Raw genomic sequence first — 20,709 nt, forward strand, 5'->3', positions numbered from 1 at the left:
AACTTTTCCTGCTCGTCAGCAATCAGGCAAGTAGACATTTACCGGAAGGCAACTCTGGGAGGACTACAGTATCACTCTGCTTAGTGATTGCAGGTACAGTCAGTTTGAGGTTAGTAGAGCTTATTATTATCACATGATTGGCGTTTATTACCAGCAGCTGGTAAACCAGTGGGGTGAAGGATAAACAGCAGCCATGTTATGAGGAAGGGGGCGGAAGGGACACTTGCAGGGTCTCTACGACAGAACACCGATACTGGGAAACAAAATGTATTTGTTGTAAACTAATTTTTGCAAACTCTAAATACACCTAAAGAATCATAGCCCGAATGCTAAGAAGCGGGAGAACAGACTCATAAAATATAAAATTAAGAGAAAGAATAAGGACAAAAAATGTAGCAAAATTATCTAATTATCTGAAACATGAAGCATCTAAATATTCAAAATGAAAGCAGAAACTCTGGGCTGAGGAGAAAGAGTTTATGCTGTGGTTAACAGCACTGGCTGTTTTGGAAGGCGGCCTGGCTCACATGGATGTTCACAATTGCCTGTAACTCCAGTTCCCTCAGATGAACACATCTTCTGGCCTCTGTGGGCCTCTGCCTGCACATGTGCCCAGACATGCATGTGTACACATGTATTATAAATAAATAAATAGATAATGGCATCTTTTTAAATCAGTGAATAAAATAAAGGTAAAACAGAGATTTAAAAACAGAAAAAAAGAGGGGCCAGAGAGATGGCTCAATGGTTAAGAGCACTGGCTGCCCTTCCAAGAGGTCCTGAGTTCAAATCCCAGCAACCACACGGTGGCTCACAACCATCTGTAATGGGGTCTGATGCTCTTTTTGGGTATGTCTGAAACAGCTACAGTGAACTCATAGAAATAAAATAAAGAAATCTTTTAAAAAAGGAGGAGGAAGAGGGGCGGGGAAGAGGAGGAGGAGGAGAGGAGAAAGAGGAGAAGGAGGAGAGAGAGGAGAAGAAGGAGAAAGAGAAGGAGAAGGAGAGAGAGGGAGAGGGAAGAAGGAAAGGGAAAGGGAGAAGGAAGAAGGGGAAGGGGAAGGAGAGGAAGAGGAAAAAGAAGAAAACAGAAAAGACCCTGTCTACAAGAAAGTCCCTGTAAATAGGACACATGCATGCACTTACAGGACAGAAAGCATCGATGTTAGGGATAATGAGAAGCCCAGTCTGAATGGAGCCATGAGTTGTACCTAGTGCAACCACATCTCAAAGTAAGACTATGACGCCCTTCGGTGAGGGACCGCTGTCTACCCAGGACACTGGTGGTGCAAATGAGTTAGATTCAGACCTGCAGACCTTCACGAAGGAAGTTGTTATGTTCACAAAGTAAAGGGAGCATAAGAAATGCACACGTCTTTGATGTGTGCTCCACCTCACCACCGTAGGTATATGTATTTGGGTTCTGATTAGTTGAGGGATTGGTCCATCTCAGACGTCGGAACAATGTTAAGGAATCCAGTGTGGTCAACACTCGGGTAGTATCCCTTTTAGCTGGGAGCATGCTGGCCCTTTGGTGCCGGTGAACCAGGTCAGAAAAAAGGTTCATCTCCCACAAAGCACAGACTATGTGTGTAACGAGAAACAATATCAAACATCCAAGAAATGTTTAAAGATTTAGTAATCAAAGTACCTACTGTGAACCAAGCTCCAAGCTTTAAACTTCACGCTGGCAAAGAGCCTCTGGAACGTTAAGGTGGCTGCCCACCACCATTTCCCAGAAGAGAAAATTAGAGCTGTAAGTCTATATGATCTAGTTAGCGATGCACACTTGAAACTATCGACTTTTAAAAACCCTCCTCCATGCCGGGTGGTGGTGGTGCATGCCTTTAGTTCTAGCACTCTGGAGGCAGAGGCAGGCGGAGCCAGCCTGGTCTACGGAGTGAGTTCCAGGATAGCCAGGGCTACCTAGAGAGACCCAGTCTCAAAAAACCCATTTAATAAATAAATAAAAAGACAAACAAACAAATAAAATAAAAATCGTCCTTGTACTGGTTGGCTTTGTGTGTCAACCTGACACGAGCTGGAGTCATCACAGAGAAAGGAGCCTCCGTTGAAGAAATGCCTCCATGAGATCCAGCTGTGATCAAGGATGGGAAGGACCCGCCCACTGTGGGCGGGGCCATCCCTGGGCTGGTGGTCTTGGGTTCTATAAGAGAGCAAGCTGAGCAAGCCAGGGGAAGCAAGCCAGTACGTAACACCCCTCCATGGTCTCTGCATCAGCTCCTGCTTCCTGACTTGTTGGGTTCCAGTCCTGATTTCCTTCGGTGATGAACAGCCATGTGGAAGTGTGAGCTGAATAAACCCTTTCCTCCCCAACTTGCTTCTTGGTCATGATGTCTGTGCAGGAATAGAAACCCTGACTAAGACCCTCCTCTCTCAGTACTTCTGTGTAGGAAATATCTTCAGTGAATGGCTCAGAAGACAGCCACCCAGAAGATGAAAGAATGTCACCAGGGTTGTTTAACAGTAGAAGAATCAGTTTTGTTTGCCATTTACTTAACTAGGTTTCTGATTTATCGATATAATATTTTGGGGGGAATTAAAAAAACTTATTTTGAAATTTAACCTTAAATTTAGGGAAAAGCGTTAAAACTGGAAGGGGGTGTCGGAGATGCGGCTCAGTTGGCGAAGTGCTTCCCTAGCATGCAGAAAACCCCGGAACTCCATCCCCTGCACTCCATAAACTCGGTGTGGTACATGCCTGTAATCTCAACATTCAGAGTGCAGGCTCGAGGTTCAAGAGTTTCAGGATATTTTTACCTATGTATCGAGGTTAATTTTCAGAAACCCTGGCTAAAAATGGTGAGACAAACAGTTTATCTCCCTAGAATGAAAATATGAATACCCCAATATTGGGCATGACTGCAGTAGCAACATCCAAACAAGAGTTGGCCATGCTGCGGTTCAGTTCCGCGTGGAGCTCGTGAGCCTGTGGCAGAGTCACTGGGGCTCCTAATTAACACTGAGAGGACTTCCACAAACACAAGATACCATCACAGAGAAGTCCTTGACCATGTAAATGACAGTAAACAGACAGTAATGACAGTACAAAAATGTATGCCTGTGAATGTTAGCCAAGAGAACAGCTGCCTAATGTTTGATCTTGTTTAATTCTGTTGCTGTGATAAACACTGACCAGAAGCAACTGAGAGGGGAAGGTTATACTTCCAGGTCACAATCCATCATTAAGGGAAGTCAGGGCTGGAGCTCAAGCTGGAACTGAAGCAGAGACCACAGAGGACTCCTGCTCACCCTCTGCTAGCTTTCTAATAGAGACCAGATCCACCTGGCTAGGGATGGAACCGCCCACTGTGGGCTGGGCTATCTTATATCAATTGGCAATCAAGAAAATGCCCCACAGACTTGTCCACGGGCCAATCTGATCAAAGCCATTGTCCAGTTAGGGTTCCTTCTTCCCAGATGACTGATTAGGTTGTGGTCCATCAACAATAAAAAGCTAGAGTACTATTCAGTCATTAAAAACAATGACGGGGATGGGGATTTAGCTTAGTGGTAGAGCACTTGCCTAGCAAGCGCAAGGCCCTGGGTTCGCTCCTCAGCTCCAGAAAAACAAAACAAAACAAAACAAAACAAAACAATGACTTCATGAAACTCATAGGCAAATGGATGGAACTAGAAAGTATCCTGAGTGAGGTAACCCAATCAAAGAAAAAAACACAAGGTATGCACTCACTGATAAGTGAATATTAGCTCAAAAGCTCAAATTACCCAAGATACAATCCACAGACCACATGAAGTTCAAGAAGAAAGACAACCAAAGTGTGGATGTTTCAGTCCTTCTTAAAAGGGGGAACAAAAATATTCACAGGAAGAGATATGAAGACAAAATTTGGAGCAGAGACTGAAGGAAAGGCCATTCAGAAATTGCCCCACCTGGGTATCCAGACCATATATATACAGACATCAAACCCAGACAATATTGCTGATGCCAAGAAGTGTATGCTGACAGGAGCCTGATATAGCTGTCTCCTGAGAGGCTCTGTCAGAGCCTGACAAATACAGAGATGGATGCTCGCAGCTAAACATTGAACTGAGAATGGGGTCCCCAGTGGAGGAGTTAGCGAAAGGATTGAAGGAGCTGAAGGGGTTTGCAACCCCATAAGAACAACAATATCAACCAACCAGAGCTCCCAGGGACTAAACCACCATCCAAAGACTACACATGGACAGACCCATGGCTCCAGCTGCATATGTAGTAGAGGATGGCCATGTTGGGCACCAATGGGTGGAGAAGCCCTTGGTCCTGCCAAGGCTCAACCCCCCATTGTAGGGGAATATCAGGGTGGGGAGGTGGGAAGGGGTAGGTGGTTGGGTGAGGGAAAGGGGAACATTTGAAATGTAAATTAAAAAAATCCAATAAAAAATTTAAAAGCTAGCTCTCTTATTGAATTTTTTGTTTATTTATTGTACCTTTTTACAAAATGCATGCTTGATTCAATATATACAACTAAACAGCAGAAAGGAAAGCTAATAATTTCACCCTGTCCTCAAATTTTCATCACCCTAAGGAAACTGACAACATCTACGCAAATGTCAGACTTCATTTTCTCCTTTTTGTTCTTGGAATCATACCGTCTTATACCCATTACTCTGTACTTTGTTTTTCTCTTAAAAATAATCAGGGGACATCCTCTTCCTTTGCCACACATCGCTCTGATTTTTAGAAAGTAAACAGTACATTCCCCAAGTCCTATTAAGATGCTTGTTTCCCAGTATCTTTACTTTAAAAGCATGTCTGGAATCAACATCCTTAAAAATATCTCTTTACTTCTGCAACAGAAGCTCACAAAACTGGAGCAAAGGGCAGGCCTGTTTCTATTCTGTTTCAGTGGATGAAAAATATGCCCAAGTTTACCCCCAAATCATTGCACAAATTGTCACTTGGGACAGGGGCACTGGGGGAAAAAACTGTGTGTGCATGTGTGTGTATGTGTGTTTGTTCATGTGTACATATGTATGTGTGTATGAACGTATATGTGTGTGTATGGGTATGTATGTGTATGTAAGCTTCTACGTGTATGTGTGTGTATGTATGTGCATGTGTGTATGAATGTATATGTGTGGTATGTATGCATACATATGTATGTATATGTATATGTGTATGTATGTTTCTATGTGTATGTGTTTATATGTATGTGTGTATGTATATATGTGTGTATGTGTTATGTATGTATATATGTGTGTGTATGTGTCTATGTTTGTGTATGTATGTGTGTATGTTTGTGTATGTTTGTGTGTGTATGTGTGGTGTGTGTATATATGTGTGTGTTATATATGTGTGTGTATATGTGTATGTGTGTGTATGTATGTGTATGTTTGTGTGTGTGCATGTGTGTGTGTGTGTGTGTGTGTGAGAGAGAGAGAGAGAGAGAGAGAGAGAGAGAGAGAGAGAGAGAGAGAGAGATTTAACACCCTTTTCTATATTATTAGCCAATTTTCCTCTGGCTCTATGAGGTATGAGGTGCACACTCCTTCCCCAGGATCCTCCTTTCCTGTGACTTTAGCTCGTTCCTCCATGTGTGAGGACCTGTTGCACACTTCCGTATGAAGGACAGAACCCTGTCACAATACTATGGATACTTTCCCCTGCACATTTCTTGACTTCGATTATACTGTCACATGCTGTGCTATGCACTTCTACACCTTAGAGACCCATCGGAAGACCCGAGCCCTGGGTCTGGAACTGTAAGGAGAGGCCCAAAATGCTGTTTGCCTTCCTCATGAAATCTCTCTCATCACCACACTCTGGCTGCTATCTTTCCACAGCGGGAAGAACGGATTCACTTCCTCCTATTGCCAACTCATTCTTTCAAGAATCTCTATCTGTCCCTCCCTCTAGAGGTCTGCTGGATCCAGACACAGAGATATGGCCATGTCCGCCAGAGGCCAGTCCTTAACAGCCAGTGCCTCCGAGGGCTTGTCTGAGGCCGACAAGAACTCAGGGGAGCCTGAGAACACCTACATTCTGAGACCCATTTTCCAGCAAAGGTTTAGACCTTCTGTGGATAAAGACTGCATCCATGCTGTGCTCAAGGAAGAATTGGCAGGTGCCGAACAGCCTCCGGATGAAATGCCTCAACTCACAAAACGTCTATCAGAAATGATTAAAGGAAAGCTAAAAGAATTGGGATATAACGGGTATAAAATGGTGGTGCAAGTGGTGATTGGAGAACAGAGGGGTGAAGTAGCATTCATGGCTGCTCGCTGTTTCTGGGATGCAGACACGGACAACTGCGCTCACGATATTTTCATGAATGACAACTGCGCTCACGATGTTTTCATGAATGACAGCTTATTCTGCGTTGTGGCAACGTTGGTTGTTTCTACTATTGAATCTTTGGAAAGCGACTGTGACTTCAAGGAAACCTTAACTTTTTTATATTGTTAGATTTCCTGATCAAATAAAGTAAGTTGGCACTTTGGTACCTAAAATCTGTTAAGTTTTATATGTTTAAATGGTTTTATTTTATTTTCCTATCTGTGCCCTTTCTACATTTGGAAAAAAATGAGGGGAAATTCATTTTAATATTTCTATATAAGTATATTTCTATATAAGTATAAAATACTTGGGAGTATTTTCTATTTATTGTTCCTTATAAGATGTTAAAAAATCATATATAAAATAAATTGTGTGTCTTCATCCCTTAAAAAAAACAAAATAGAATCTCTATCTGGAAAACCACCTCACAGAAAAAATTGCCACCACCTCATGATAAAAGCAAAACAAAACATCAGCAAAACCCCGGGAGTAGAAATGAAGGCTCAGAGGAAAGAAGATAATGTTCTCTGGCAGAGAGAGACTTTATGGGAACAGTGCCTTCTTACCAAGATAATAAACAGTGAAAGTGCTTCTCATTAACATATATTAACACAAATATTCATCCAGAGTAAAACTCAGTTACAACATTATGGGCCGTGAACCTTTGTTTAAAGAAGAGATGACTCTTTGAGATGCTAATTTCGCTTGCCACAGGTAGTTCCAACAAGAGCCCAACGCTACACTTAGACATCCTGTCAACAGACCTCTAATTTCAAAATGTTATATCTTCAGTGGATTCAAATTGAATTTTTAAGGCTCTTAAATATCAAAAGAACTTCAACACTGCCCCATAGAAACTACATAGATAAATGCTGTCCAACAGGGATGACTTGGGTCGGGTATGACGGTGCTCACCTTTAGTCCCAGCATTCAGGAGGCAGACTCATGTAGGCAGACTGTGAGTTTGAGATCAGCCCAGTTATCATAGCTGGTTCAAGACCAGCTAGGGCTATACACAGTGAGACCGTCTCAAAACCATAAGGAAAGCCATTTTTACAAAGAAGAGAACGTAAGTGTGCCCTCTAGGAGCCTCCTGTCCCTAGAAGACTGAGTAGTCAGTCACCCCAGTAGTATACATCAAATGCCACCAGAGAAGGCTCTCCAAGAAATGCTACGTATGATACTGGAGAGTGTGAATAAAAACTGGTGGGAAGAAAGCATGTGAAGTGGGGCCAAAGGGCTGCCAGGGGTCACAAAGTTCAAATAAGGAGAGGGATGATAGTGTCTTAGTTTAGGTTTTACTGCTGTGAACGGACACCATGGCCAAGGCAATTCTTATAAAGGACAACATTTAATTGGGCTGGCTTACAGGTTCAGAGGTTCAGTCCATTATCATCAAGGTGGGAACATGGCAGCATCCAGGCAGGCATGGTGCAGGAGGAGCTGAGAGTTCTACATCTTCATCTGAAGGCTGCTAGCAGAATACTGACTTCCAGGAAGCTAAGATGTGGGGTCTTGAAACCAAACCTATTCCAACAAGGCCACACCTACTTCAACAAGGCCACACCCACTCCAACAAGGCCACACCCACTCCAACGAGGCTACACAGTGACACGTCTACTCAACAGGACCACACCTTCTAATAATGCCATTCCCTGGGTTGAGCATACACAAACCACACAGTCAGGATACCAGCAATCCAGTTCAGTAGTATCAGGATAGCAAACACGAATCATCAGTGGTGGCACAATCCAGCAGAAACCGCCAGGCCTCCGCCAAATTAGCACAAATCAGTGAGAACTGTCAGAAGTTCTCTGCTATGCCTCTCTCAAGACTCAAGACCAACAAAACATTGCAAAGCTTTGGTGTGCACGCAAGCACGCCATCACTGTCCATTGAGTCCTATTAATACTCTTTCCAAACATCACTTGTCCTCCCATGGATCTTGCCTCAGCAAAACATCACATGAGTCTGTCTCAGCAAAACACTACATGAGTCGTATCACATATACAGAGACTTCCACTTCAATAATGAAAAGCCGCTGAGACATGGAGCTGCATGGACTGAACAATTACTGAACTCTTAGACCTTCCACTGACTGCCATTTTAATAAGCCCATATGTGTGAGTGTATACATATGCATTCCCATATGTGTGTACACACACACACACATACATATATATATATACATACATATAGACACACAAACACATACACACACATATATATATAAATATACATATATATATATATATATTAATTCTGGTCCTCTAGCTCTACAGGGATACACTGAAGACCTGCCCTCCTCCTTCCACTACTTTAGAACCTCAGGCTATGTTTGTCACAGCCTGGATTCACAGACAGGAGCCTAGCATGACTGTCCTCTGAGAGACTCCACCCAGCAGCTGACCAAAACAGATGCCAGAGAACCACAGACAAACATCAGACTGAGCTCTAAACGTCTTGTGGAAGAGTTGGGGGGAGGTTTGGGGGACCCAGAAGGTTCAGGGACTCCACAGGAAGACCAACAGTGTCAACTAACCTGAACCCTTTGGGACTTCCAGAGACTGAACTATCAACCAGAGAGTATACAAGGGCTGGACCTAAGCCCCACCCCTCAAACCCCATCCCCCAGTCTCCCACTTATGTAGGAGCTTGGTCTTCATGCTGGTCCCCCAACAATGACTCTGTTGCTTGCCTATAGATCCTGTTCCCCTAACTGGGCTGTCTTGTCTGGCCTCAGTGGGATTGGTATCCAGGTAGGAACCTCCCTATTCTCAGATGTGAAGGGAAGGGGTAGTTGGGGAAGGAGGGGCTGCACAATGTGGAATGAATAAATAAGTAAATTAATAAAAGGTTAAAAATTTAAGTTCTGGGGGGTCGGGGATTTAGCTCAGTGGTAGAGCGCTTGCCTAGCAAGCGCAAGGCCCTGGATTTGGTCCCCAGCTCTGAAAAAAAAAAATTAAGTTCTGGACCTCTAGAGAACCCTAATACACCAGGCCACCCTCACACTCGGGAGCTAGCTATCTCTTGCCTCAGCCTCTCTAGTAGTTACAAGATACATATCTGTACCGCCCAGGCCAGCTAGGCATATGAAATTTAGCTCTCACAAAGAGTCTAATACTTAGAGCCCCCATGTTCTTTTTTTTTTTATTTGTTTACTTATTTATTTATTTTTGAGTACACTGTAGCTGTCTTCAGACACACCAGAAGAGGGAATTGGATCCCATTACAGATGGTTGTGAGCCACCATGTGGTTGCTGGGAATTGAACTCAGGACCTCGGGAAGGGCAGTCAGTGCTCTTAACCGCTGAGCCATCTCTCCAGCCCGAGCCCCCATGTTCTTACTTTCTTCCTGCAGCACTACACCCTTAAGAGCCACACATGAGCTTGCTTCCACTAATAACGGACACTTCGCCGTGTGTAGCTGCAATTTTCCTTTTCTCCTCCGATCCAAAGTCCAGCCTTTACCATCCAGCACGGAGCCGAGCTGAGATGGCCACGGTGTGTAAAACCACTTACTACGAGAGCCTAATGAGCTGACTCCCATCTCTGGAACCCATATAAAGAAGATAGAAAGAGAGAAGAGATGTGCTTCCCCCTTCCACTCCTGACACCACCCCTAGCGCAGCAGAGAGAGAGAGAGAGAGAGAGAGAGAGAGAGAGAGAGAGAGAGAGATCTTAGACATAGTCCCTGGGGACCTATAACACATTCTGTACCCACCCGTGGAAGTGGATACTGCTGGGTCATAGAGAACCCCTTAACCTGACAAACAATGCCAGTTGCTTCCCAGTGGACCTGGTCAGTGGTCAGTGCTTGCCCAAGCAGCGGGTGAGGCTGCCTGTTGACTGCCCAGCCACACAAGGCTTTGAGCGGTACTAACTCTGAAGGATCAGGAACCACTCATCCCTAAACATGGCTTTACTTCAGTGCACTCCAAGTACCTGTGGCGGATGCTATGAGCCAGATACAGAAGACAGTTACTGCTGATCGGAAAATGAGAGTGGTCAGTTCCCTGCCATCTTTGATCTTCACTCGGGGTTCTTTTGTTCCTATAAGGACGATTTCTATTCTGATCACTCCTCTCCCCACTTCTCTCCCCAGAAGAGAAGAGAGGGGGAGGGAGGGAGAAGGAGGGAGGGGGGAGGAGGATGGGAGGGAAAGGAGGGAAGGGGGAGGAAGAAAGGGAAGAGGGAGGGGAGGAGGAGGGGGAGGAGGGGAGAGGAGGAGGGAGGGGAGGAGGGAGAAGGAGGGCAAAAAACAAACAAGACAAAAAAGTGAGCTTGCAGCTTTGAAAACGAAACTTTCTTCCAGACAGCTAAGAATGAAGACACATGAAAAAAGAATGTGGGACAAGAAAGGTTTCCTCCCTCCAACCTCTGTATTTATTTGATTGGTTGTTTTATTAAGGGTTGATTACATTTCTGGTACTTAACTAGTACTAAATAAAAAACAAAAAACAAAAAACAAAAAAAAACCCTCAACCAATAGACATACAACCCACAAGCAGATTTTACCTATGACTGAGTTTAGAACCTATTTTGCCCCTAGTTGTGCCTGCTTTAAAGACACAGAGAAGCTGCCCCATCCAGGAATTCTGCTGCATGCTAATGGGGCGAGCCAGCTGCTACTGAGTCACCAAGGTTATCTTTGAAAAACATCTTGAAAACAGCATTTCCAAAGGAGTAAGAAGCCCCACATTCTTCAGTCTACAACAGCCCCAGAATTAACTCGGGCTCAGCCTCTTTCTCCTGCATGCTCACACTGGTTCTCCGGGAGGCCCCTTTCCTTGGAATTATCTGGAAATGTTCAAAGTGACGGCAGAATAATTTATCTCATGTCTCAAAAGTGATGCCACCTGGGATTATTAACAGATTCTACCAGATGGTGGTGGCAGCTTATTCTGGGGAAAACACTACCCCCAGTCCAAAATGAAAACGTAAATTTCACGTGGCTGTTTGCCTCTTGCCCATTGGTTAAGTAATACCCATAGGACTTCTCCAGACAGGAAGCTGAGAGTTAATTCCCTAAATACATCAAAGAATCATATCTAATTTTTTATCAGTAGTCACACTTGCCTGGTCAAACCAGAGGCCTAATGGGTTTCTGGGAAATAGCGATGACTCTTCGAGGAGAGGAATCCACTGGGAGAGTTTGCCCATACTCCAGCAATGATAAAGCAAGTACCCAAGGTGGCTTCAGTCAGAACTGAGGATTCCAGAGTCATGACCCGTGTCTCTTAGAGTCCAATCGGGAAAGAGTAGACAGTATCCTTGGAGACAGGCTACCCATGATCCTAATCCTAATGATACTCCCTGTTTCCAAGGAATAACCAGCCAGGCTTTGGACACTACAACATTCCTAAGAGGGGGCTAAAAGCTCCATAGAGCTCAAGCTTAGCATGTGTAAAACTCCCAAGTTTGGGGCTGGAGAGATGGCTCAGTGGTTAAGAGCACTGATTGCTCTTCCAGAGGTCCTGAGTTCAAATCCCAGCAACCACATGGTAGTCACAGACATCTGTAATGAGATCTGATGCCCTCTTCTGGTGTGTCTGAAGACAGCTACAGTGTACTCATATACATGAATAAATAAATAAATCTTAAAAAAAAAAAAGACCCCAGCATGATCCCCAGCATGGTAGAAAAAAATCAAAACAAACAAACAGAAAGGCCTACTAGAAGGTAGACAAATATCACAGAAAGTCCAAAACCTAATTAATGGCAGCCATAAGATATATGTACTTTCATAATCCCAGCACTCAAAGGCTGAGGCAGGAGGATGGCAAGTTCAAAGCTAGTCTGGAATCCAGAGCAAGCATGATCTTGTCTTAGGGTGAAGGAGAGGGGTCTATAAAATAGAATGCAATCTAATACTTGAAAAGTGTTTTCGGGGCCGGAGAGAGAACTCAGTGGTTAAGGGCACTGACTGAGAACTTCCAGAGGACTGAGGTTCAAATCCCAGCAACCACACAGCAGCTCACAGCTGTCTGTAACTCCAAGATCTGACATGTCCACATAGACGTGAGTGCAGGCAAAACACCAATGCACATAAACGAAATGTAAATAAGTTAAAAATAAAAGTGTTTTCCCATGATATTGGAAAGGTTGTGAAAAGAGGGAAGAGGAAAAGGTTGCAATTTAAGAGCCCCATTGTTCCGGGTCCTCTCATGTTAAACCAGCATGTCACTGTCATTCAGACTGGCAAGAGCTAAGAGCAGGAACCTAGGAACAGCTCAGATAGCACACACAGGGAAGGTCACACCAGGCCTGGCCAAGGTCAATAGTGCCTTTCCTTGGTCTGTTCAGAAGGCTAAGTTTTAGCAAGTGGAGCTTGGGGAAACGGTAGCGAGGCCAGCTGTCAAAGCCTATTTGACCATATTCCTGCTCAGAATTACTCTCGCGTAAAAACACCAAGCAGTCATTCTCATTGGTTTCCACAACCACAGTGATACACTGGACGAAAAGATGCATGCAATTTGTGCATTTAAAAAAAAAACAAAAAAAAAAACAAAACAAACAAAAAAAAAAAAAAAAACGGTGGGGTTGGGGATTTAGCTCAGTGGTAGAGCGCTTGCCTAGGAAGCACAAGGCCCTGGGTTCGGTCCCCAGCTCCGGAAAAAAAAAAGAACCAAAAAAAAAAAAAAAAAAAAAAAACCGGATCTTTTGAAGACTGGGAAGATGGCACCTGGGGGAAACACTTGCTGTTCACGACTGACCCGCGTTCAGATCCCAAGAGCACAGGGAAAGCTGGACGTGGTGGTACACATCTGTTACCCGAGTGTACCTATAGTGAGATGGGAGGTAGAGACAGCAGAATGCTGGGCCATTAATCTCTGGGACAACCAACCTGGCATATACAGCAGCAGACAGGGGACCCTGTCTCAGACAAGGTGGAGGACAAGGATTTCCATCTGAAGTTGTCCTCTGACCAGTGCACAGACACATGCATCAAAGTTCCCCCCTCGCCCCAGTGAGTTCTCTTAAATAATTAATCTATATGGGGAAAACCACCTAGAAACAGAATACTCATATTCTTTTCGATTATCAGAACCCACTGGCTTTCTGAGCTGACTAATCACTGTGAAAAGAAATACAACTAGGTCCTGAATAAAGAAAACACACACACACACACACACACACACACACACACAATGCTGGCATAGCCACCCCCACAGAAATGCAAACAGACTCAGGATTCAACGTTACCCTGGATCCCAAACAGAGGACCGGTCTCTCCACTGTTCAAGTGTGGAGCCTAACACACAAAGTACAGATTAAGGAAATGCATTTATTTATGTCTTAACAAAAGGATTTATGAGAAACATCACAAGTTAAACAGTCAGCTCTGGTCCAGACACAGCTCAGGTCTTCACCCTCAGCTGATTGAATCCAGAGAACCTGGCTGCCTACCCAATGAGTCGCTGGATTAGAAAAGTACCCAGATCGCGCTGTTTTAGAAACAGTTTAATTTTGCATTCCCTTCCAGCATAGAGCATGTGCCTCCTAAGAGATGCATTGGGTTGAGCCCAGGTCAGCAGATTCTACTGAGGCCTGAAGTGCTGGGGCAGCAGTCTGCCTTCCCCTGAGCCTGCGGCCTTGTCAGACTCCCTACAGACGCCTACCTGGACTAGCCACTCTCCTGCAGCGAGAACCGATGTAACCCTGAGGGAGGTAAAACAGTCTCTAAGAGAACAAGAACGTGACCAATTCTAAATTTAGACAGACCACGTTTAGTCTCCAACAAACAAAATCAAAACTCACAATCAGATTGCAAGAAAATGCGCGCGCGCACACATACACTTTGTGAAGAGTGGTAGGTCTTTTTAAATGTTCCGGATTCCTGGGAGCTTGGGAAACTAAATGAAAGACATGAATAAGCTAACAGATGTCAAGCTAAGTAAACCGATGTTTCGAGCCTGCTCCAGGGTGTATTTTTTTAATGTAGTTATATGTTGTTTTCCTAAAGTAGGTCCTGAATGTACATAAATAATTTTTTCAGTCTCAAAAGTTAAACGAAAGTTATTTTCCTCCTCCTGACACGCACGCCCCCGTCCCGCCTGCGGCCATCCCCTACTTCCCTCAACCCCCAGGATAACTAAGGTTTTAGGGTCCCCTTCAGGATGCATTCCACGAACACGCATTACCCTGTTCGGTGCCCACAACGCTGACAGCCCCAAGGCTTAGAGGAGCAGGGTCTGTGGGGCACCAGGAAAGAAACTGGAAGCTACTGCTGTGTTCCTCAAGCACTTGATTTTTTTTTTTTTTCTTGGCGCAAGTTGCTCTCGGATGCCATAGGTGGGGGATGGAGTGGGGGCGGGGGGGCGGGGAGAACCCACCTAGAGCCGCCCCTTGGCACTGCTACGGTGCCCCAGGGCTCTGCGTTTTTATACCCCAATTTCGAAAGCATGCTGCCTTGCCCCTCCGCTCCCTATGGAGCAGACTCACCTTCAAAGTGGGGGTGGGGGGCGGAGGGAAAAAGAAAGAAAGCAAAAGAAAAGAAATCCGAACTGAAGGTTAACTTTCCCAGCCAGGTGACTTCCCCGTTAAAGGTGCAGTGGTCGCGGATCATGTCTTCAGGCGAGTTCGGCCTGGCGGAGAACACGAAACCCGAAGACGCCAGTCGCAGGTGGGCCCGCCGGGTGCCCGGCGCCCCGGGTTGCTTTTCCGGAGCAAATGATCGGAACAGAAGCCCCGCGTACACCCCTTCCTACTCCCTGGGGACGCTGGGGTTGCGGTGCCCGCTAGGAGCTCGCACTCAGGGCGGGTGCCAAACTCCGGTCCAGTCTCGGTCCACCGAGACCCGGCGACGAGCAGAGTCAATGTCCCCTCCCAGGCTTCTCAGGCTCCCATTCTGTAACACAGGGCTCCTGCAAGGTCCCCGTGTCCCCTGGTCTTCTGGGATCCCAACCCCAACCCATCATCGCCGCAGAGTTTGGGAGAGGGGGAGGCAGCCACAGGTGGGGGCGCTCACCTGCTCAAGATCGGGGCTCCCCGCGCCCACTGGGGACGAAGTGCCGGAGCTGGCCATACGGTGGGGTCCCGCGCGCTCCTCCTTCCAGGAACTCGGCTCTGCGCCCGGGTCGGCGTCTCCTCAACCCGGGATCCGGGGACTGCACCCCCAGGAGGGAAGTTGGGGGGGAAAGTTGGGCCACGGCTCGGGAACGCGCAGCGCCGCCCCGCGCCGTCTCCTCCCCCTACCGGGCGCCGCCAGGTGCTGCGCGCTCGTCTTACGGGGGGGGCGGGACAGCCAGGTGGAGGCGCGGCGACCCGCCGGGCCAGCTGCCGCCCGAGCATGCCCAGTGCGGTGTCTGCCGCAGGGTCCCCGGGACAAGGAGGGCAGAGCTGCCTTGAGAGATCCCGGGGTGTTGGAGGAAGGTTGGAGGTGGGAGGAGCAAGGGCGAGTGCACAGTCTTCCCCCACCCAGGTGGACTGACTCCCAACAGCATCCCCACGATATCCTCCCTAGTGATGCCCTCCCTAGTGATGGGCTGGTGTTTGTCTGAACTTAAGAGGTACCAGGCAGCGGTGTAACCTTCGCTTATATTGTTCATTTTAGAACGTAAAATCCACGGGGCAGTGGTAACTCCAGGCGCACTCCTCGGAAACAGAGTTGCAGTCTCAGGTCCACGCCGTCTGGGGACCGCTCGGCGCTCGGATACTCCAACTAGATGCTCAGGGGAGCCCCCGCCCGCGCGCCCCACGGAGCCAGAGGCTGAGACCGGGGCAGAGTCCTAGTTGGCTAGGAAGCTGAGACCCGGATCTCGGAGTGTCCTCGTTTCTAGGAGGTCAGATGACAGGACAACTTATCCTGACCGGTGGGAATCGGAGCAGGAAAGCATCTATAGGAGCCAAGGGTCTCTCAAAGAGAGCACCTTTCCCAGCATTCCCACCGATCAGCACGAGGGACTCGGCCAGAAATGTGTCCCTCCACATCCTGATTCCGTTCTGGCTGTAAAGATAAAAGTTTTCTCTCAGCCAGTAGTCAGTCTCTTTGTCTTTTTTTCCTTTCTCTTTCTTCCTATCTTTCTTTCTTACTCCTTCCTCCCCCTCCTCCTCCTCCTCCTCTTCCTCCTCCTCCTCTTCTTTTTTTCCCCTTCTTTTTATCCAGCCAAGGCTTTCCTGGCTCACTTTCATTGTTTATTGTTACTTTTGCTTTATTTTCTTTGCCAAGTGAACCTGGTAGGGATCCGAAGTCTCTCCATTAAGCAGTTACACCCGGCTAAAACGCGTTTTTTGAAAGGAGAGTAATACTTCAGGTGAGACTCAACTAAAAGAAGAATTCTGCCGTTCGTAGATGAAGTGAGGGAAGCAAAATTCTCACCAGCGTCTCGCCAGCGTCGTAACATCGGAACAAGAGAACCCTGCAGGGACTTCGCTGCGGCTCCAATCTTCTCCTAAACAAACAGTATTTGTGAGACTTTCCTTAGCTGTGTGTCCACCTGCTCTGCTGAGCCTCTAGCCCAGCGCTTCGCAACCTTCCTAATGCTGGCACCCTTTAATACAGCTCCTCATGTTGTGGTGACCCCTCAGCCATAAAATTGTTTTCGTTGCTACTTCGAAACTGGAATTTTGTTAGGAATCCTAATGTCAATGTCTGATATGCAGGGCATCTGCTAGAATCCCTCTGAAAGTCCTTTGACAACACCCTCACGCAAAAGGGGTAGAGACCTCTGATCTCACCCATGTTACTTCATCCGGGCCTGGCAGATTCCATGTAAGGCTGTGTGGTCTGAAAACCTAGTCTCAGAAATATTGTTTTCAGAATGTAGCAAGTCCATAAGGGCGTGGATTGAACACTAGGTTCTGTGTGCTAGTGAACGTAGAGAAGGAACCTGCTTTCAGCTTTAGAAAAGAAGCCATGTGTCTATACAAGCTTCATAACCACTACTACCATTATATGACCACATCATGCCTTGCATGTTAAAATCCATGAGGGCAAGGACACTGTCTTCCCCCTCCTATCATGCTCCAATGGGCTCTTTAATCCCTCAGACCCCAAGTAGACTGGAGGAGAGCCACCCTCCCCCCAGAACACAGGTTTTACTGACCAGCACCCTGTCAGTGACTCAGCCACCATAAGAAGCCATCAGTGATCAAAAAGACAATAGAGAAAGAGAGGGCGCTGCAGAGAGGGGACAGAAAGAGAAGCAGCCCCTGGGAGACTCCTGAAAGGGGTGTTTTCCTGCAGAGCCTTACTAGTCTGTTTACCTGGAACCTGTTTCTGAGAAACGTTGTGTTTGGGAATGCAGGAGACTCTTTCCCTCCTCCAGAGGCAGGCTCGCATTGCACCTGAAAAAGCAGGCTTACAAAATTATAAGTTGAGCCAGGTATGGTGGCTCAAGCTGGTTGTCTCAGCACTCTGGAGGCTGAAGCAGGAGATGAACCATAAGTTCAAGGCCAGCCGGAGACACATTGTAAGTTCTAGTCTGGCTGCAGAGTGAGAGATGAGGCATCCCAGCATCCCCTCTCCAAGAACAAGGAGGAGGAGAGGGAGGAAGAGGGGAGGAGGAGGAGGAGAAGAGGAAGAGGAGGAAGAGGAAGAGGAGGAAGAGGAAGAGGAGGAGGAGGAGGAGGTGGTGGTGGTGGTCATCGTCATTGTAAACTAAAAACTTTTCCATCCACTCTCTAATGTTGACTAACTCTGTTCCTGTCATTATGGCTAAATACTAAATATGACCAAAGAACAGTAGTGGCCACTGGCAGGGCAGCTCTCTTTGCTCAAACTCGTTTGTCCATGGACCATGCCCCTGCCCTTCCTCAGCTAATGATGCTGGGCATAGCAATCACGGTTGACCGGTTTGCTGCATCCCTGAGGGACTTTTCCAGATCACTCACTTGACAACACAAGGCTTAGGATCTATCCTTTCCTTACTCAGCTCCCAGGATTCGAGCTTCCTTCTGTCTTCTGTGTACACCTGTCCCTGATCCATTCTTGGACTACATCCCCAACTCTCTTCATACTATTTGATTTTGTGACTGTCTCACAGGGCTGGCCTTGAACCCACTAAGTAACTCAGGCTGCCTTAGCCATCAGTTCAAAAACTGTTCGAAACAGTTCAATCAGTCTCAAAATTATGGCCTCAGCTTCCCAAGTGCTGGGATTACAGGCGTAGGGCACCACACATGTTTGCTTTACGTTTACAAGGCCCTGAGTTCTATCTGTGGTTTCTCTCTCTTTCTCTCCTTCCCTCCCTCCCTCTCTTTGTCCTCCCCCACTGAATCCCCACCTGGTCCTGCTTTACAAGCAGTGGCTCTGAGCCAGGTCAACTGATGAGTTGGCACGAACTCAACCCCTGTCACCTTAACTGCAGCAGCTTCCAAATTCTGGGTACTGAGTCTGTCCTGTGCAGTCCTACTGGGACTTTTTTCCCCTCAAAATGTCAAGTCGGTTCACAGGACTAAGTAAGCATGGTTAAGCTTTCAGGCTGACCCTCTTTCCTGAGGAGAAAGAGCTCACCCTAAATACTTTTCGCTTTCTCCACAGAATCTCAATTGTTCTCTGCCAACCTCTCTCCCTCCTTCTTCCTCCCTGCTCCTCCTCTCAGGGTTTCTACACACAGCCACCATGAGACTTGCTGTCCCCCAAGGTCTACCCATGTGTAAAAACCAGTGTCTTTCCACTGGTCATTCTCTGCCTGGAAAGCCCCTCTCTCTGCCTCCAGTTCCTCCCTGCTCCCGCTTCTCTCTCTGACTGATGCCAACTATCGCTAGACTCCATTCCCTCCCCCAAGGAAGCCTCCCAGGCCCCCTTTCTGTTGATGTGGCTTTTTGGCATTCCTTAATTTTTCAAGGACAATGGGTCTATGCTTGGAGAATGGGTTCTGAAACAGTTTTATGGAATTCAGAAATATGTCGCGCTGGATAGTCTTATGTCAATTTGATGCAGGCTAAAGTCATCTGAGAGGAGGGAACCTCAACTAAGAAAATGCCTCCATAAGATTTGGCTGTAGAACATTTTCTCCATTAGTAATGGATAAAGAGGGGCCTCACCCATTGTGGGCGGTGTCATCCCCTGGGCTGGTGGTCCTGGGTTCTATAAGAAAGCAGGCTGATCAAGCCATGGGGAGCAAGCCAGTAAGCAGCATGCATCCATGGCCTCTGCATCAGCTCCTGCCTCCAGGTTCCTGTCCTGTGTGACTTCCTGTCCTGATTTCTTTTGGTGATGAACAGCAATGTGGAAGTGTAAGCCAACTAAACCTTGCTTCCCTGAGTTGCTTTTGATCATGGTGTTTCGTCACAATAATAGAAATCCTAAGAGTGTGTGTGTGTGTGTGTGTGTGTGTGTGTGTGTGTGTATCCAAATTGATTAGAGGCCATTTGTAGCTTTAGTGTGATACTCGTGTTTTCATGACAGGATATGACCCTACAATCTTTTTTGTCCTTGCAAGAACGGTTGCCCTCAGTGCTAAGACTTGGGTTTCTCTTATGATTATACACCCCCTTCCCCCTTACTGGTCTGTGTCACCTTCAAACAATCTTAACACTCCAGGCAGGTCTTTTGCTTGTCCAAATTCCTAGTACATAATACAGTGTCTCGCTTTGATAGAGGTCTGAACAAAGAGAAAGCCTGATTATGAACCTGGCTGCCTCCCTAGGACAGATTCCCAAGGTCGAAACCTGATACCCTTGCCTCTCTCACGGCTACACTCACATCAGATTTCTCGCCGTACAATAATGGGTTTCATATCTGTCTCTCTGCGAGGCTGAATATGAGGGAAGGCCATTATGATGGGTTAGCCTTTGTGTATCAGAGTTCAGGGCGGCCATCTTAATTATACTCTGAGAATAGGTTTTGATGAATGATGGGAAGTAGAGAGAAAGTGAGAAGAGAGGGTGAGAAAGATGGTGTGGGAGACAGAGTAAATCTTAGAGCAATCGAGGCACGTGCTAAATGCTGTCATTTCATGGTTTCTGCTATATCTGTGCATGACAAGCATTGCATATATTTTTTAAAGAACTATGAATTTATTTTATTTATATGTGTACACTGTCGCTGTCCTCAGACACACCAGAAGAGGGCATCAGATCCCATTCCAGATGGTTGTAAGCCACCATGTGGGTGCTGGGATTTGAACTCAGGACCTCTGGAAGAGCAGTCAGTGCTCTAACCACTGAGCCACCTCTCCAGCCCGCATTGCCTATTTTAATGTAATCTATGTTTCATGTGGTGGTACAAGCCTTTAAGCCCAGCACTTGGGAGGCAGAGGCAGGTGGATCTCTGTGAGTTCAAGGCCAGCCTGGTCTACAGAATGAGGTCCGGGACAGCCAGGGATACACAGAGAAACCCTGTCTCAAAAAATAAATAAATAAATAAATAAATAAATAAATATTATTTTTAGTTTTTGTTTTATTATTATATATTATTAATGTGTGGGTCATATTTATGTGGGTACGCATATCACATGGTA

The 20,709-nt window shown here is 46.4% G+C and overlaps 1 protein-coding gene, 1 long non-coding RNA gene and 1 pseudogene across 3 annotated transcripts in view; 2 read left to right on the forward strand and 1 right to left on the reverse strand.

Annotated features, from left to right (window-relative positions):
- The window catches only part of Ank3 (ankyrin 3), a 623,484-nt gene extending 607,985 nt beyond the window's left edge, over positions 1-15,499 (reverse strand). For both annotated transcript variants that reach the window (XM_063279273.1, XM_039098850.2), the window contains exon 1: positions 15,273-15,499. In XM_063279273.1, coding sequence (XP_063135343.1) covers positions 15,273-15,329 — 57 coding nt within the window. In that variant the 5' untranslated portion in view covers positions 15,330-15,499. The remainder of the gene's footprint in view (positions 1-15,272) is intronic.
- Dynlt2b-ps1 (dynein light chain Tctex-type 2B, pseudogene 1) lies at positions 5,803-6,375 on the forward strand (annotated as a pseudogene).
- Positions 14,418-16,282, forward strand: LOC120099015 (uncharacterized). The gene is made up of 2 exons (XR_005497843.2): positions 14,418-14,927; positions 15,858-16,282. It is a non-coding gene; the product is annotated as an uncharacterized LOC120099015 (long non-coding RNA).
- The last annotated feature ends 4,427 nt before the right edge of the window (positions 16,283-20,709 follow it).

This window comes from Rattus norvegicus, chromosome 20 (assembly GCF_036323735.1).
Source record: "Rattus norvegicus strain BN/NHsdMcwi chromosome 20, GRCr8, whole genome shotgun sequence".
In the NCBI taxonomy this organism is placed as follows: Eukaryota; Metazoa; Chordata; class Mammalia; order Rodentia; family Muridae; genus Rattus; species Rattus norvegicus.